This window comes from Electrona antarctica (assembly GCF_951216825.1).
Source record: "Electrona antarctica genome assembly, chromosome: 24".
Lineage (NCBI taxonomy): Eukaryota > Metazoa > Chordata > Actinopteri > Myctophiformes > Myctophidae > Electrona > Electrona antarctica.
The window spans coordinates 20,073,650-20,092,485 of NC_136803.1; the positions used below are offsets into that span (position 1 = coordinate 20,073,650).

General features: G+C 44.2%; 1 protein-coding gene across 1 annotated transcript; it reads right to left on the reverse strand.

The window, feature by feature from the left end:
* Positions 1-542: 542 nt before the first annotated feature.
* Positions 543-9,923, reverse strand: LOC306917558 (cytochrome P450 20A1-like). Its single transcript, XM_079495851.1, has 11 exons — positions 9,711-9,923; positions 9,159-9,208; positions 8,200-8,366; positions 6,932-7,188; positions 6,776-6,854; positions 6,385-6,497; positions 5,781-5,835; positions 3,858-3,978; positions 3,007-3,118; positions 1,754-1,945; positions 543-616 (listed from the first exon to the last, which is right to left on the reverse strand). The coding sequence occupies exons 1-10, from the start codon at positions 9,780-9,782 to the stop codon at positions 1,862-1,864; spliced, it is 1,110 nt and encodes a 369-aa protein (XP_079351977.1). The 5' UTR covers positions 9,783-9,923; the 3' UTR covers positions 543-616; positions 1,754-1,861.
* Between the last annotated feature and the right edge of the window lie 8,913 nt (positions 9,924-18,836).

The window sequence follows — 18,836 nt, forward strand, 5'->3', positions numbered from 1 at the left end:
TTGACTTGACTCACCACAAAGTTACATTGGGGCTTTCGTAGAGGTTGATACGATCGCTGGTCATCTGCTGGCTGAGAGACAGGACCAGGGCCGAGGAATAAACTGTAGGTTGTACGGAAAGATGCACAGACAGACATGCACGCATGCACGTGCACACCCAGGCAGGCAAATGGGACACAGTAAGTGTAAGCTGGATAGAGACGAGCAGAATGCTAAACAAAATGGAGAAGTACATTATTGTGAAAACCTTCCTTCTTTTCTGCCAACTTTCCCCCCATTTTAGTCGTTATGCCAATTCCCTGATGTCCCTACACACTTGTGTAGTGTTGTCACTGCTGACCCCTACTGGTTGGTCTTGGGACTGGTTGGTCATAGGGATCATAATCTAAGTTCCCAGACGTTTTCGGCTGCTGCTGTGTGTGCATTATAAATACAAAGTTAAGAAGAAACTACAATCGAGATTATACTAGAGAGTGCGGATATTCCTTTTTTCATTCAAATAAATGCATGTCTGTTAAAATGTGTGTGAACTAAAGACTCACAGAATGCTGCCAGCGCCACAGGGTCCAGTGTGACAAACTCCCGCATAGCCGTGGGGCCTTTAGCCAGATTCATCCTGAACAGAAAACACAGTATGTGAATTCATTTTTCAACAATGTGTGTGACTACATACTGTACACAATGCACACATCTCTTTTAAAGCAATGGACTTATAATTGATTTTATTTAACAATTTAGCTTTTTCCCCTCACATCATTTTGTATCATCAGAATTGTCAGAGACAGTTAGGAAAGCAAGATAATAAGTTATCCCAAACTGTTAGCAACCTATAATATGATGTAAAAGTGGTGGTTAATATTTTTTACAGTCTGGTGATGGTGGATCTCATGTGACCAGCCTTGGAAATATCAACTCTCATGCCTGAAAATGCTGCCCACCCTTGTATAGAAAAAAACTATTATTAATATCGGCCCCACCCTACTGATGTACTGAATGCTGAAGACCATATCGCTCTATTGATGGAAGATGATTCTTTCTCAACGCTTTTGTTATTATTATTATAATACATGTATTTAAAATGGAGCATACACACAACTCCCCCTTGGGCTTAAGTTGTACTCTGTCATACTATCGGCGAAAATAGCTAATCAACGCATGATACGCATCGCAATGTGACACTTTGGCCCCTTTTCCTCTAGGGTTGAACCGGCCCAGTTCTTAGTCCATGAGCCAGATCCCCAAAATTGGAACGTTAATTACACATTATGCAATTGTGCAAAACCATACCTATTTTAAATTGTTTATATGATCATTGTTTATAGGATCAATATAAGTAAATTAAGATATGATAAACCCTTCCGTAGCTTTGTCATATTTATCACAGCTTTAGTAATTTTCACCTATAGTAGCCTATACAGGTGAATAGGTAAAAATGTAATTAATAGTTATCACCATGAAACCGATTGATTACTTACACAAAGATAATGATTTATTGAATTTAGTTTTCTGAAATTGTAAAATATGAAAAAGCTACTACTGTGGAACTGTTATAATATATTAATTGACTTATATTGACCCTATAAACAATTTAATATAGGTATGCTTTTACCCAATGCATAATGTACGTTCCAATTTTGGAGCTCTGACTCATGGACTAAGAACCGGGCCGGTTCAACCCTGGTGGAAAAGGGGCCTTGGTGAGCTTGCACTAGGGCGGCTAGTTTCAGCGTGCGTAGGAGAGGGGAGAGCGTACCTGTCGAAGGCGGCCACAGTGCTAATTGCCAGCAGCATGTAAAGCAGAGACTGCGACGGATACGCCAGGCTGTGGTAGTGTTCCAGCAGGTTGTCGAGAGCTGTGAGCTCAGGGCCGGCCAAGACGTACACTATGATGGTGTTCCACACGGCGTAGCCGGCCAGGAACCCATGACAGAACACCCCTAGATCCCTGCAGAAGAGAAGAGAGGAGAGGAGGAGTGTTTTTCATTCCCATCTGTCTACGGATATGGTGTGTGCTTCTTCACTGATACAGTGACGCACTCACATTCAATTCAATCTTATTAAAGTGTCAAATCACAACAAGAGCAAGACATTCTATGACAGTGATATTAACTGGAAAAAACGTCACGCAGAACCCGACTCTAGGGTGGGCCAGAGAAATATAGTAAGAGAGTGGCGACACTAGCGTTGACTCCCATTGTAACAATGGAATAGAGGGTATGCGTGTGACATCATCATCAAACCCGGAAGTTATGCAGGAATGCCTAATGAGTGGCAAAAAACTACTTTCTGGCCTTGACAGCCCATACACCAAACAGAAAAGTCCTATCTGATTGCATTAAACAACATTAAACAATGTTAAACTCACTTTTCCTGTTGCTTTGCCACTCGATTTGCCACTCGATGTGCCATTCACTTTAAGAATGCGCATACTCTCTATACGGAAATGCTCATTCTATCTCAATGGGATAGTTCCAGCCATAGGAGCAATGTTTGGAACTATAGCCCATAGGCACCCGCTTTGCGGCGAGATCAAAGCGTGTCGCTACTCTCCTACTCTACACTCTGGGGTGGGCGGGGACCGTGTCAGGGGAGAGAAATGGAGAGAGATGGAGAGACAGGAGGAGAAACGGAGAGTGGATATAGCCACATAATGATGGAGACAAAACTGGAACAAGAATAAAAGGTGCACGGCACTGCACGGGCGCACACACACACACACACACACACACACACACACCTGAACCCTGTGTGTACTCTGAGTGCCACGTCTCTGGTGTTATAGAGAGACTGCAATTCCATTAAGTTGTCCGACTGGTGATTGGTCTTCCCCCCCCTGTCATAACGCTCTGCTGGCTGAAAACGCTCTGCAGATGCACGCGCGCGCGCACGCACACGCGCACGCACGCACGCACGCACGCACGCACGCACGCACGCACGCACGCACGCACGCACGCACGCGTGATAACTTGGTGATGAGCAGACAAGACAGACGGAGAAAACGGATACCTCTTTGGGGATGACATGCTGATCCACTTTCCCTTCCACTTCCTGAAGGCGGGCTGCGACGGGGGTCAGTTTGGCGGTCCTGACCGTCTCGTTCAGAACCTGCTGGCAGTATCTGGGTCCTGGACAGAAACGCCATCAGAGCAGGGCAACTGAACTGATCAATATTTCACTTTAATGTCTGTATCTTCCTAACAGAGTTAATTTTCCAAATATAATAATCCTTCTTCAATCTCATATTTTAGTTTACCGGTACACATTATTATTATTATTAATATTATTGCAACACTTCCCCATGATGTGCTCCTGTAATCACAGGATCATATTTTCTCTGCTTAATGGATTTATTTGACCTTGTACTACTTCATGTCATCTATTTGTAGTGTGGGCGATATATGAACTTCCTCTGGAGACCAACCAGCTAAATGACTCGAACATAAAAGTGTGTATATTTTTTTTATTTTGGAGGGAAACGGGGAGTATAATCACTATGTCAGTATGATATTTAATACCTAGAAAATGGGTTAATCTGTGAAAAACCGTCAGCCATGAGCTTGTTAGAAATGTTGTGTGGCCTTGGGTTGTTCTTTGCTTTGCTCATCTATAACCCTCAACTTTAAAGAGCTATTTTGATTTGAGTGTTTTAGTACTTTGGTGTTAAAAAATAAAGATTTTCACTATTTTCAACTAGGTTTGAGAAAAGTGAAAAGTGGATATGTCTGGGTTGTATACAACAAGAGCTTATGACTGAATAATAACTTAATCCAGGATCCAGTGGTCGAACACAGGTTATTCCCAACAACAGAAGATGGATGGGCATCGTGGATGGAGGTTTGAACTGTGACTGGTTTTACCTGAGCTGAGGGATCTTGTCCAGAGAAACGGGACCAGAACCCAGAACCTCCTCCAGCTCTTCATACAGCTTGTCCTGAACCTCTTCAGAGGTAGACATGAAGTGGACCGCCCAAACACACACTGCACCAAACAATTAACAATTTACAATTAAGGCCTTTAGCATACATTCTTAACTCATTGACTGCCATCTAGTGGTGGCTTTGAGCAGAGCTTTTGCCAGTAATGCAAAGGCAACGGGAGGTAGTCTTATTTTGAAGGGGAGTCAAAAGCCGATATGTCCCTTGATTGTCATTTAATACACCCAAAACATACTTTTGATCAGCGAAATACTAGTGTTTGGATACATCAGACGCAAACCAAGCTTGCATTTTGGTCTAAAAAGTGATTCCGAGATATTTACGTTCTAAGATGCTCCAGTCCGTCCAATAGCAGAGATTAAAATAGGGTGCATTTTTGCATCCCAAAACGAAGTTTATAGTTGAGGGACGCAATAAAACGACTACCTCTGCATCCACGGGATGCACTACTGTACTGTTTTTTATTCTAGTTTATTTTTCTAGCTTTAGTTATAATAATCATTTATTCTTCTGTTTTCTACATGAATATAACCACATTATAACCATATAAAATGAAATAGGAGTTAAATGCTGCAATTTGTAAAAATGGCAAAATATGACTCATAACGTTGTTGAAGTGGGACTCATAAAATGTCCCTGGGACTCATCTAAAAGACCATCCCTGCATCCCGGGACTCATTACATTGAAAACCTATTTACATCACTGCAATAGCAAGCAAAAGCCTTCACTTACGGTTTTTTTCCGGAAATGAAAACCGGAGCGAAACCAGAGTGTTACACAGGGAAACTAGACACAGCTGATCACCCGAATGAATTGATATTAAAAAAGGCGTCCTTAGGCGTCAGTGGCAACGGGTACATTAATAGTAAGAGAAATCTATGAAAATCTGGGAACTAAATCGTTACCAAGAAATTTCTTCACCAATGTGTTTCTGTGTTTTAATATTTTTATACAGTGAGTAATCAGCCTTGGAAATCAACGGTTCCTGAGCCATGATGTGGCACATACAGTAGGTCAGGAGCCCAACATCCATTTCCATAGAGCGAGGCATAGAGTTGTCCCGATACCATTTTTTTCAGACCGAGTACGAGTATTTAAGTACTTAATTTTTAGTACTCGCCGGTACCGAGTACTTTTTTATTTTCCTTGAATAACCACTTATTTTACCCCTTTTTCGCCAATTTAATTTAATTGTCATACCTACATTTGTCAGTTGTCATTTATGCTTGTAGATCGGCTGTTTTTGGCGATTTGCTGCAGTGTTGTTGGGTCAGACTTGCTCCCGTTGCATTCGTTCAGCCTAGTGTCAATTGTACCAGTACCAGTATCGGTATCGGAACAACTCTAGCGAGGCAGCTTGATGTACAAGTGCTGTGTACACACCCTGGGGCCTGTCCTGTCCTGGACATGACACTAGTGTGTCATATGATGTACTGTACAAGTACACCCCCTGGACATGACACTGGATAGTAGCAGTGTTGTTTTTGGCAGCAAATGTGATTTTTAGTTTTTGTCATAGTCTCTGGAATAATTTGCATATAGTTTTAGTGCCCTGGAATGATTTAGTCTAGTTTTAGTCGACTAAATATCATAAGATTTTAGTCGACTAAATCTACAGTTGATTTAGTCGACTCAAATGTATTTTCTCGGGCCTTGATGCCGTCGTAATGACCGATTACAATTCTCACAAAATGAGATTGCATAGGTGTCTGAATCTAGATCTCGATATTTTTTTCGATTAATTGTGCAGCACTAAATCCCAGGGAGGACACTCTCACCCACAAGGCTTCATGTAATTCAAATGGGGTTTAAGTATTCCTTTAAAAGTGTCAAACTTTACTTACAGTTGGCTGTGATGACACATCCTGCCAGAGTGAACACCATGCTGTCCTCCATGATCTGAAAGGATTCATTATACACTATCACTGTCAAAATACTTAATAATTTCTCTGTTGGCTTTCAACTTCAACATTTTGAAGTATAAGTCGTCACATTTGTGTTGTGATTGAACCCCACTTTAATACCATTGCATCATTTCATGAAGAAATAACAAGAGCTTGTGAGTAAAATAGCAAAATCTGTGACCCACATTAAAGATGTATTTTTGAGTGGTGCAAACCACTCCAACAACTGGCTTTGTACCCGTGTACCCGTGTTCGTACCAAAAAAACGAGCATGGTTGCTATGGTTAGCATGTGACGTGTGTAGTTGCACCACTCAGTTCACACGGGTGTGATTTTTTTAACCCATTTAGACCTTAGGTACGATTCAACAACATATCTGACGATTCAACAACATATCTGAATAGATATAGTTTCTATATCAGTGGTGCTCACACTATTTCATGTCAAGGACCCCAGGAATTATATGTAATTGGCCGTGGACCCCCCCCCCCCCCCCCCCCCAGAAGCAAAGATTTGACTTTAAAACGTTTGCTCTAGTATTCACCTGTCTCTCTGTGAGGCTGGATTGAAGCAAGGCGTCTACAAACACGCTCTGGCTCTGCAGGGCTTTCCTCTCCCTGGTCACAGACAGCAGTACTGACTCCATCTCGGACAGGGCTGGACAACACAAGACGCTCTCGTTAACCACATGTCATGAACCCTAGCCCAACACCGCCAAAGTTCCCTTGAGCAAGGCACTTGAACCCCCAACTGCTCCAGTGGAGCTGCTCAATGGCTAACGGACCGGTAAAAGACTGTGGTTGTACTGGTCAGCTCTTAGGTTTTAATGTGTAATCTGCCTTGTCTGTGCGTTTCTATATGCCGTGCGTTGCTGAAAATAATAAAAGAGAGAGAGAGAGAGAGACAACAGACGTATTGAACCTCCTCTCACTCACCGCTCTCATAATGTCCCTTCCTGCTGGAGCTCTTCTCCATGGAGCCATCCAGGTAGCCTTTCCCAATCTCTGACCAGATCTGAACAACAACCCAGTTAAAAAAAAATATGACATGTCATATTTGTCAGGTGAAGCACTGTCTGTTAATTTTCTCACCGCATCGTGGTTCTTGCGGAAGCGCATGACCTCTGCGTCGTCTTTGAAGCGTGGACCCAGGGCCAGCTGGGTGACGGTCTTCATGGAGAGTCCGAGCAGGTGGGCACACAGAGGGGTGTGCTGGCCCTGCGGGAACGACTGCCATTTCTCCACCAGCTCCTCCACCAGCTTAGAGAGAGAGGGAATGCACAAAACAGCAATGATTATCTCATTGCTGAACACTTTGTCGTACGACGCATTCTGGGCTTCTAGACGGGCTACTTTCGGCACGCTTAAAAGGGGGTGCGTACGCTTTTCAACAACGTTTCGCCCCGCCCCGTAGAAACATTTTATATCCATTTCAAAAGAGAACAAGCCAAGGGCAAATTATGGTTGTTGTTCTGAAGATAATAAACATGCAGCGTGAATGTTACTTTGCCATGATGTAACTCCAAATATTGGTGAGATATCTGCAATAGTTACTCAGCTGATTCATTGATATATTTATTCCCAACAGTCTCCAGCCCTCAATGGCTTACGTTGCACGCCAGGTGAAACCGCTCTCAAAGTCACTCTTTTACAATATATAAAAGAAGGAAAACAAATCTGATTCTGCCAGACGGCATTCGTATTTTTATTTGAATGGCATTTTTAACTTCCCGTTGTGTTTTACTACTTGAAGATACAGATCTACTGTACTGGTCCAGTCCAGTCCAGCCCAATTAATTAGTCAACTCAACAGGAAGATGGTTTTGTGATTTTATATATGACAGAATCTGCTTTGATTACAATTTGTATATGTGCTATGAAGACAGTGACTTTGAGAGCCGTTTCATCCATTCATTACAGTTTACACAAGCCAAATATCTACCAAAGTCTCATTGTGATTTAAGTACCCATTTAGACCTGAGATCTGTTTCTATGTCAATTTCATTTCATGTCAAGGATCCCCAGAATGATCTGTATTTTGGCCGAGGACCCCCATCTGAAAATATGTTGTTCCAGACAGGGACATCCCCAGAAGCAAAGATTTGAGTTATAAAAAGTTCGCTGTGAAAGAATATATATTCAAAGATGTGCGGTGTGCGCCACATTTTCAAGATTAAAAAAAATAGCAGATCTACAAGCTCGCAGCGCGGCACGAGTGCTGCGCTATGAGCTTGTAGATCTGCTATTTTTCAATAGCTAAAGTATAACATAATGCTTAAAAAACACCAAAAGGGGTTCCCGTCCAGAATGGGATCGACTGTTTCTCCCGACCAAAAAAATGGTTCACAGTTCACACTCACTGGTCCTGTTGGGGTTGATGTGCTGTCGTAGCTGTTCCACAGAGCCCAGACTGACCACCGGCCGGCCTCCGAACCAGAACGACGCCACGGGTCCAAACTCCTGGTGCAGGCTTAGCAGGAACTCGTGCAGACTGCCCCGGTTCACAATGTCCTGCAGGTTCCCATCCCTGACAAGAGAGGAAACACTGTTCTGAACCACTGTGTTAGAGGGGCAGGGGCTGAAATCCCCTAGGGCACTTTTGGACAAAAATTGCGAAAATAGCAGATCTACAAGCTCACTACATCAGCTATTTTCATGGGGGGAACCCAGAACTCTTTAGCTAGTGGAGATGCGGTGTACGACATGGATTTCTAAATACATTTGTTCAATGCAAAATACTGTGTTCAAGTTCAGGAGACTTCGGAAAAAATCTATTCTCCTAGAATGCTGGCATGGAAAGAGGGCAGTTGTTTTGCAGACGGGCAAAAGGACAGGATCTGAAGCCCCCTTTGATGTCTATGTGTGCACGTCCTTGACTGTACTGTTGTTCTGTTTAACCAGCATGGGCTCCAGACTAAGGCTGCAGCAGTTAGCATGGAATACAGCAACATAGAATCTCATGACTCTAGTCAAGTGTAATGATCATTGATGTAAATAGGTTTTCGATGTAATGAGTCCTGGGATGCAGGGATGGTCTTTTAGATGAGTCCCAGGGACATTTTATGAGTCCCACTTCAACGACGTTAGGAGTCATGTTTTGCCATTTTTACAAATAATAAGATAACTAAGAACTAAGAATATCGCATGGATGCACCTGGGACGTATCCTCAGTGATGTATCGCATGGTCATAAGCAAAAAGTATAGAAAAAGATAGTTGCAGCCCTGTTTTCAATTAATTAAATCCAACCAAACACTACTTCATAACACCATGTGTTAACTTACATTCCCACCCTGATAAGAATAATAAAGTGAACTTACTTCTCATCTGTGGGGTTGAGACCTGGAATGCCAGAAGCACGCCTGGATGACTGGAATGGTGAGCAGATAAAAGAGCCACAATGGAAACACATTCATTTAAAATAAATGCAGGCCTATATGTTGCAGTGTATGCTCTGTAACCATATGCATTTTGTATGAAAAACCCTAACCCTATAAAAATGTGAGCATGCAGACTATGCTCACATATGGAAGAGGTTCAACTGATTTGTTTGTAAACGAAATATTATGTAAACGACTCCAGTGAAGTCTCACGCACGCACACGCGCGCGCACACACACACACACACACCTTATCTCTCTCACTGACACACATACATACAGTACAGTAGGCTATATATGGGTCACAGGGTCAGGAAGTTTCTGTTACATTTCAACAGATGATGAGCACACCAGATAATGATAAAACATCTGTTTTGGGGGTTCCAGATGTTAAAGTTCCATTACAAACCGTTTTAGACACAAAGCAGCAGCAGGGGGTTCGTTTGTTTGCTATCAGGCTAACTACACTGCTGTTATTGTTTCACGAACTTACCGGATAAAGATAGAGAACCGCACCAACCAGAATGACAACAAATGTCACAGCGAAGATGGCAAAGTCCAGCATGGTTTATAAACAAAGTACAACGTTTTATTAACTCTTAATTAGTGCAGGACTATAAGGAGTAGGACTTTCACATGGTCAGATGACTGTTACCACGTCTACGCACTCTGCAAGTTAGTCACTAATCCATCTCTCCGAGTTCAACTACACGGACTAGTAGGAACCTATTTCCTCCCAGATCAGCCATGGAGTAAAACAGAGTTACGACAACTCCGTTCACTTCATGGGGCTTCAGTCCTACATAGACTTCAAGAGCATAGCAAATGGGGACAAGTCCTGGAGCGCAAGTTGGCAGAAATGCATTGGACCCAGGTAGACCTAGAATGCCTGTGATCATTTAATTAACTTACGTATGTAACAACAGAGCCATTCTAGGGCTAGGACCCAGGCAACAGCTCAGCTTTAATGATCTTAAATAAAACCTTTATTTTAGATTGTTTTGTAGTAATAGTACAACATAAACATGACAAAGACTTTAGTTGTCACTGTACAATACTTTTAAACAGTCAGTCATGTTGCACACGTGCCTTAAAATAGCTCTTGTTTGCGCCGCCCTCGTTGAAAACAATGTATTTCCAACTCCAGCTTGTCCCCGTTCAGGCTGCATGAACAACAGCAGCGCTCGAGCGCTCAGTTTTCTGCCCCCTCAATGTCGTAACTCTGTCTGACTCTATTGATTGATTGATTGATTGAAGAATTTATTAACAGTTTGCAGAATTACAGTACATTTCAAGCACAAACTCAATACAAAGGCTGTTAACTGTGAGTGGACGACCCAATTAAGCATTACACTTGTTTCCAACAGGGTCCACCATGTTCAAATCATCAAAACATTTAGAGACGTACAAATAGACACTTCTATAGACAGAACAGGAATTCATCAAAAAAGAATTCATCAAAAAGGAGGTAAAAAGGGAAAAGAAAAATATACAGTGAGGGGAAAAAAAGGGGGGGGCGGGGGGGGGGATTCACGTTCAGCTCCGTTAAATTGTTTGTTTTCCTTGGAGGAGCTGCGTTGGGTCCCCAAGTCGGCTCCGTGGCCGTACCTTGAGTTGGCTGTGTGGCCGTGACCATCTCTTGTGTTGTCCTTGCGCTGGGTCCCCAAGTTGGCTCAGTGGCCATACCTTGAGTTGGCTGTGTGGCCGCGACCGTCTCTTGTGTTGTCATTGCGTTCGTGTTTGAGGGATTCCGATTTTACAGGGGCCAGTTTCGAATTGCAGCCGTCAGTAGGTGCCCTTTGAGAGCGGTTTTGAAAGAGTCAAGGGATTCGCATGTCTTAATGACAGTTGGTAGGGCGTTCCACATTTTAGTGGCATAGGAGCGAAAAGAATTTAGTCCCTTGTTTGTGCCGAATCTGGGTTGTACATGGTTCGTTGCACTCCCTCTGGTGTTGTGGGTGTGGACTTCGTTAACATTAAGGAAGTATCTAGACAGGTACATGGGTATCTTGGTGGTGTATCGAATCTTGTGGACCAGACCCATTGCAAGATGCTGTACTCTGTCGTCGACCCTAAGCCATTCCAGCCTGTCGAAGTGGGCAGGGGTGAGGTGGGTTCGGGGGGCTAGATCAAGTAGGAGCCTGACCAGTTTGTTTTGGGAAGTCTGGAGCCTGGTTTTAAGGGCCTTTGAGGTGCTGTGGTACCAGGAGGTGCATGCATAGTCAAAGAAACCCTGTACAAGGGCTCCTGTTAAGGTCTTCAGGGTGTTTTTGTTGACCAGTGAGGAGATCCTGTAGAGGAATCTTGTTCTATGGTTGACTTTTTTGATTACGTTGGTGGCCATTTTATCACCGGAAAGATTAGCCTCCAGGATGGAACCTAGGTAGGTAATTTCATCTTTACGTGTGATAACATTGTCACCCACTCTAACCAAGAAGCCATTTGCCTTGCTGAGATTACTAATAGAGCCAAAGAGAATGGATTCAGTTTTTCCCAGGTGTAAAGATAGTTTGTTATCAGCGAGCCAGGTGCAGATTCTACCGAGTTCAGAGCTGAGGGCATTTTCAACCTGCAGTTTGTCCCTGTCCGAGACCAGCAGTGCTGAGTCATCTGCGAACAGGAACAAGTTGCAGTCACAGGCTGAAGTCATGTCGTTTACATATATTAGGAACAGTAGAGGCCCTAGTATGCTTCCTTGTGGAACGCCACAGCTCACTGGGAGGGGGGGGGACAGTGTTCCGTTCACTTCCACCATCTGTTCTCTCCCCTCCAGGTAGGATTGCATCCAGCTCACTGATGTGCTATCGAAACCAATTGCTTTTAGCTTGTTAACCAGTATGGAGTGGTTCACGGTGTCAAAAGCCTTTTGGAGGTCCAGCATGACCATGCCGCAGTATTTGCCAGCGTCCACCTCTTGTTTGATGTGGTCGCTCAAATAGAGGAGGCATGTGTCAGTGGAGTGGGATGTTCTGAAGCCAGATTGGAACTCGTACAATAATTTATTAGTGGCAAGATACTTTTCAACCTGTTCATAGACTATTTTTTCCATCACTTTCGAGATGGAACTAAGAATAGAAATAGGGCGGTAGTTGCCGGGGTCTAATTTACTCCCTTTCTTGTGCAAGGGGGTTACTTTGGCCAGTTTGAAATCTTGGGGGACCTGTCCCTGTTTGATGGAGAGGTTTACTATGTGGGTGATGATTGGAGCTATAGAGATGGCTGAGTCTCTGAGAAATTTGGAGGGAATGTTGTCATGTCCTGTGGCCTTGTGGGGTTGGAGGGCACTCAGTTTCTTAATTACCTCATCAGTTGTTACCATAACTAGTTTAAAATCGTCTTTACAAACACCTAGGTTTTTGTAGAAGGTTGTAATGTGCTCTACACCAAAGAGCCCAGAGTGGGAGGGCAGTTTGTTAACCAGAGTTGTTGATATGTTTGTAAAGAAGATATTCAAGTAGTTGGCCACATCAAGGTTGTCAGTGATGAGAGTGTTGTCAGATTTGATGTTTATGTTCGAAAATCTGGTTTTTAGTTTCTGACCATAGCTTAGTTGATTGTTTAGTAGCTTCCAGAGCTCATGAGGATTGTTTTTGTTTTCCTCAGCTTTATCATTAATGAAGTTACTTTTAGCTGATTTGGTCATGGCAGTTACACTGTTTCGTAGTTTGATTCGTTGTGTATTTAGGTTGTTCAAACGAGCTTGGCGAACACTGTCGAAGCGCTTGGCTAGCTTTGACTTGCATTTTAGAACTTCAGAGCATTTTTTGTCTCTGGCTTTCATTGCAGCCAGTATGTCCGAATTCATCCATGGTTCCGAGCGGGTTTTGCCCCTGGTGGTTCTCAAAGGAGCCATGTTGTTCAGTACTGATGTAAATTTGGTTTTGAAGCCAAGCCAAGCTTCTTCGACATGTGTGCTTTTAAGCTCATCGGACCAATCCAGACTCTCCAATACTTGGTTAAAGACCTCACTAGAGTAGGTTTTGAGGTCCCTTGATATGACTGTTTTGTGGCAGCCGGTCTTAAGTTTTTGTATTTTGCGGGTACAGAATATCATAAAATGATCACTAAGCCCACATACAATAACCCCTTTCTTGGAGATTCTGGATTTGTCCGAGGACAGAATGAGATCAATGACAGTTTGAGTAGAATCACACACTCTAGTGGGTTGGGTAATTAGCTGACTGACACTATGTAGATCACAGAACTTACTGAATGACTTAAACACAGGTGCTTCCTTTCGTTGCATGTCTGTATTGTAGTCGCCAATCAGGATTTTCTCTACACATTCCTCCTCAGCTAAGCACCCCTCAAGTATATCATAGAACCCATGTTGGTCAGGCGGTCTGTAGACGGTGCCCACTAATACTGATTTAGCTTTTTTGAAAATTAATTCAACCCACACAGTTTCAATTTCATCATGCTGTAAGTCAGTACGAGTAACATATTCAGTGTCTTTGTGAATATACATACACACGCCACCACCATGCCTGTTTCTGTCGTTTCTGATCAAAGAATAGTTCTCTATTTCAACTTCTGGGTCTTTGGTTGACTCATCAAGTTTGGTTTCAGAGAAGCTAATGATGTTCGCCTTACCGCATTGAAACATATGCCTGATTTCAGCCATTTTGGATCCAATGCTGTTGACGTTCAGGTGAAAGATATGAAGTCCGTTGGCTCCGACTATGGTGCTTATATCCTCCATGGCGAAATAGGGGAGCGGAGGGCCATTGTTGATGTCTGTAGAAGCCGCGGGGTGCCGTGGGGGGAGGGTGGGGGGTGCGTGGGGGTCGTCGTGGGGTGGCGGGAGTGGGGGATGGGGTCCCTCGTCCAGGTTTGTTGAGGGCGCTGGTGGGGCCGATTGAGCCATGGTGTCGACCGGAGAAACAGCAGAAATAGCAGGTAAAGTATCACGGTGTCCGTCTCCAGTCGCTTTGTCCCCCTTGGTTGGATGTGGAGACTCTTCACGCCTGTAGATGGTGGTGTTGTCCGTGTCTTTTGCCTCGACTGACGCCGATGTAGGATTATTCCGCCTGCTGTTGTCTGGGACGCGCTCGGCTCTTGCGAATGTATTATTCACAGCCGGGACATCAGCGTGTATATCCAGCATGGGTGTGCAGGTTGGCTGGTGGTGAGGAATGATGCTAGTGGTGTTGTTGTTGTTGTTGGTCGTCGCCTGGCTGGTCGGCATTGGTGTTGTTGAGTCGATGGGGATTCCTTTGTTCTCTCCGGTTTCTTGTTCACTCCGGAGTAGTCTTGTCATTTGTCGTGTGTTCACGGGACCAGGGTTACTTTCAATGTCGCCAGACAGTAACAAAATAATGAGAAAGAAAGATCTCTTCCCTTTGCTAAGCTGGAGCTTGTCTCTTCGGGCCAACAAGGACTGAATAGCCCATATTCCGTGTCCAGGACGCTTTCCATTGTTCACGTTGCTTTCGTCACTGACCAGGTAAAAGTCGCTGTGAGAATCCGGTTGAAAATCCTCTTTTGCGGTTTTGTTTTTCTCCATTTCACCTCGATGTAATCCCCTTGGTATATTATGGCTTTGTTTTCCTCCGAAGTGGTGGAAAGCCTGGTGGACGAGGTTAATGGCTTTGGCAGCAAGCAGCAGCAGATACAGCTAGAGCAGTTCGTTTCATGTCCTGTCCTAGTAAACTGTATCTAGCATTAACAGATCGCTAAAGTGTGTTACTTGCCGGGAAGACCTCGATCCACACCAGGAATCAGGCTCAAGAGAGAAGAGGCTATGGTTTGTATTTGCAAATCAAATCACAAAACGCTAACCCGGGAACCCTCCAAGCTACTCATTCGCTGCTAGTTTCGATCGAGTTTAATAATTGGCAAATTATATTCAAGCGGCCGTCAGGACTTGCAGGACCTAGCTCTGGTCCATAGCCCTAACCCTAATGCAAATTAAATAGCATTAGGGCTATGGACCAGAGCCAGTCAGGAGGACCCTGAACCTGCTCTCTCCTTGGCCGAACAGGCTGATTCCTTCCATCCACCTTTCATAAAGTGTCTGCCTGGTTACCAAAAAAAACACAGTGGGCGCCAAAACAGTGCATGGAATACTGGGCAGTGGGCACCAAAACAGTGCATGGAATACTGGGCAGTGGGCACCAAAACAGCCCAGCCAGCACGCCGACGTGGGAGCCAGATGGGATAACTATATGGGACCCATATGGAAATCTCACCTGGGTTGCCCGTGTGGGCTTTAAGTGGGTTCTACCTGGGTCCCACCTTGGCAATTTTATGTGGGCCTAACTGGGCTAGCCTGTGTGGGCTTTAAGTGGGTTCTACCTGGGTCCTAGGTGGGCCCCACCCCTATGGCCCCACCTTGGCAATTTATGTGGGGCTGACATGGGTCCCTAGTGCATGGAATACTGGGCAGTGGGCACCAAAACAGTGCAACCTGAGAAGTCTGGGAAAGAAATGCACATCCCCAACCCAAACTTGGGCAGGTGCTGAGCGAGGAGTATAGCCTATAAGTGAGGGTAGCAAATATATTAAAGTCTTAACTCATGTTGATTTAGGTGATGTAATGGTGATGTAAAACAAACGGTGCCAACACAAACATTAAATGCCATTAACACAATCAGCGCCGGGATTCCTTAAAAAATAGGAGCTCTAGGGTGCTCAAGACCACGGAGAGCGCCCTGGATTAGGAGAGACGACTGAGACTTTAATCTTGACAAATTGTTTTTAATGATAGTAGGCTGACTTTGTTATTGTTAATAATAATGTGGCTGTTAAAATTAGACTTATTTGATCCCACACTATAGGATGGAAAACATGGAAGTGGAACCTGCAGCCCGTCATCCCACCCAGAATCGACGGCAAAATGTGCCACAGAATCAGATGATGAAGAAACCCGAGGCGGGGTAGGTTTTCTCACAATGCAGGTGTTCTGATTAATTATAATTTCAATAATAATAATAATATCCATAATTAATATAATAATAATTACTATTCTATTAATACACACACACACACCAAAGTCAAATTTGTGTTCTATGACTGATAATGGAATATCAGTAATTCTATGGCTAGTTTTCCCTGACGCTGTTCTGATGCCTGGGGCAGCAGTGCTAGTGGCATAGGGCTTTAAGCAACTAGTCGACTAGTAAATCCACTAGTCGACCTTGTTGGTACTAGTTGACTAGTTTTGTTTTTACATAAAAATTTAATAAATAGGTAGGCCTAGTTAAACAACTAGCCGACTAGTAAACTAGGCAGCTAGTCAACTAGTAAAAATCACACCCGTGTGAACAGAGTGGTGCAACTCCCCTCTCTCTCTCTCTCTCTCTCTCTCTCTCATTAGCAGGCAACAGTGCAGCACTATATCTCTCTCTGTTTCTGGCACAACAGCGCCACTTTTGCCCCTACTGGTACTCTAAACATAGTCCCATAGTCCCGGACATTGCTGTTCCTTGGAGTGGTTGCACCACTCAAAAATCACTAGAAGTGAAAGCTCTAGCATGAGCCTTTGGCCCATAGTACCCTAAACTACCTTGCCGCTCAAGTGAGCCCATTATTGGCATCATTTTTATACATAAAGACAGATGACATCCATTTTTCTTTTCTTCTATTTTTCTCCCAATTAACTTTTTTGCTGCTATCTACGTTTATAAACGTAGCTAGGCTATAGGTACCTAATGGTGCTATCTACGTACATGTTCGTAGATAACCGTATACTGCATGTATGAAAGCGGCGCCCGTCAATTTACCTTTTAGCATTGCTCCGGTTACTATGGAGAGCATCCGTCCCCACCAGCTATGGGATTTTTAAAAATCCAGCTCCATTGAGCCTCCATTATAACAGGATTTTCAAAGCGCTGTATCTCTAATCCATGGTGAGCCGTCGCGCATCCCGACGATCATTTGTGAGTTTGTATCGCATCGCTGAGCACATGTAACTGTTTGTAATGATAGCTAAGGGGTATGAGCTGCTAGTACTGCTAACGATGACTGCTCACAACAACAGCCCCCACCTCCCTGAATAACCCGGAAACTAAACAAGGATAGTAGAGTTGGAGTGGACGGGTGGCATTCGTTAGGTGTGCTTATGCTACCACCTAGCGTCAGTAATTGATTTAAGTCGTTAATGCCAATTTCCCCCATGTGTATAGTTCCCTTCACTGCTGACCACTACAGTACTGTTTGGTCTGGGGAGGGTGTAGACATCCACTTGTCTCCTCTGATACACATGTCGGCAGCCGCTTCTGTTCACCGGGAGGGTATAATGTGTGCGGAGCAGCGGAGGAACACACTATCCTTCCACTTCCACTTCCACTGCTCCCCACTATATAGGCGCCTCAGCCAACCTGTAGGAGTCGCAGACATGCAGCGACAGAGAATGGTCTCACCTGCAGACAATTGTTTGTTGGAGCACCCAACCAAGCCTGACTCGGAAGCTCAGTCTCCACGGTGGTGGGCACGTTGTGTCTCCGTCGCGTGCGTCAAAAAACGAACCGGGAAAAATTGTAATGCAGTCACACAACGCAACGTGGGCAGTGGAGCCACCCTTCATTGATTTAAAAAGGGAACATTCCCTGACGGTGACGGAGACGCGACGCTGACGCGCCCGGTGGAGCCCTGGTGTAAGGGGATTTGCCTCACAACTGTTGGCTGAAGTCAATGTTCTACAATTAATTAATAAGGAACTACACTGGAACTCCAGGCTCTTTATTTTTATGTCCACAGAGTTGTCAGCTTGTACCACACTCCTTCATTACTTACTTTACTTATGCCTATCGCTCCTTTTCATGGAGCATAGGCCGTTGACTACAGTTCGCCAGACTCCTCTATCCTGGGCCTTCTTTTCCAGCTGTTTCCATGTCAGTCCACACTGCTTGATGTCAGTCTCAAGGTCCCTGCGCCAGGTGTTCTTCGGCCTCCCTCTCTTTCTTGTGCCTTGCGGGTTCCATCTAAGGGCTTGTCTTGTGATGCTGGTATTGGGCTTCCGAAGTGTGTGGCCGATCCATCCCCACCTTCTTCTCTTAATCTCCTCTTCCACTGGTGGTAGCCTCGCTCTCTGCCAGAGGTCATTATTGCTGATGGTGTCTGGCCAGCAAATGCTCAGAATTCTCCTCAGGCAGCTCATAGATATCAATAATTAATGGTTAAAATAATCTTTATCCAACCATGGCAGGCTGCTGTTTTTTTTCTTAAGAGTGCTGCTGCTTTGGTTGTGTATTATATTTTTGTAGATTAAACTAGATATAGCATTCAGTGTGTCAGCATATCTTTAAGTCTATAATTGAACAAGTTCCTCTGTCATACATCATGTAAAGAGAACTTTAACTTAATCAGTAACAGTAGCATTTGAGGCATGTCTCATTTGCCTCATGCAGGGCAGGGGACATGGTGGATGAGCACCATTTAAGATGTGGAGGACAGGGATGAAAGGCCACACCTCTGTTTAGCCTCATCCTGTCACTAATGCTTGTGTCTCTCTCCTCCATTTGGGTTAATTCTCACCATTGACAGAGAAAACAACAGATGAAGCGTTCTAGTGAGATGGGTAAGTTCTGGCTCCACACGGTGATGGTACCGCCACCAATGATCAGGCCCGTGGGAAGTACTTTACACTAGCAGGGGCTGAACGTGTACCTGGGGGTGC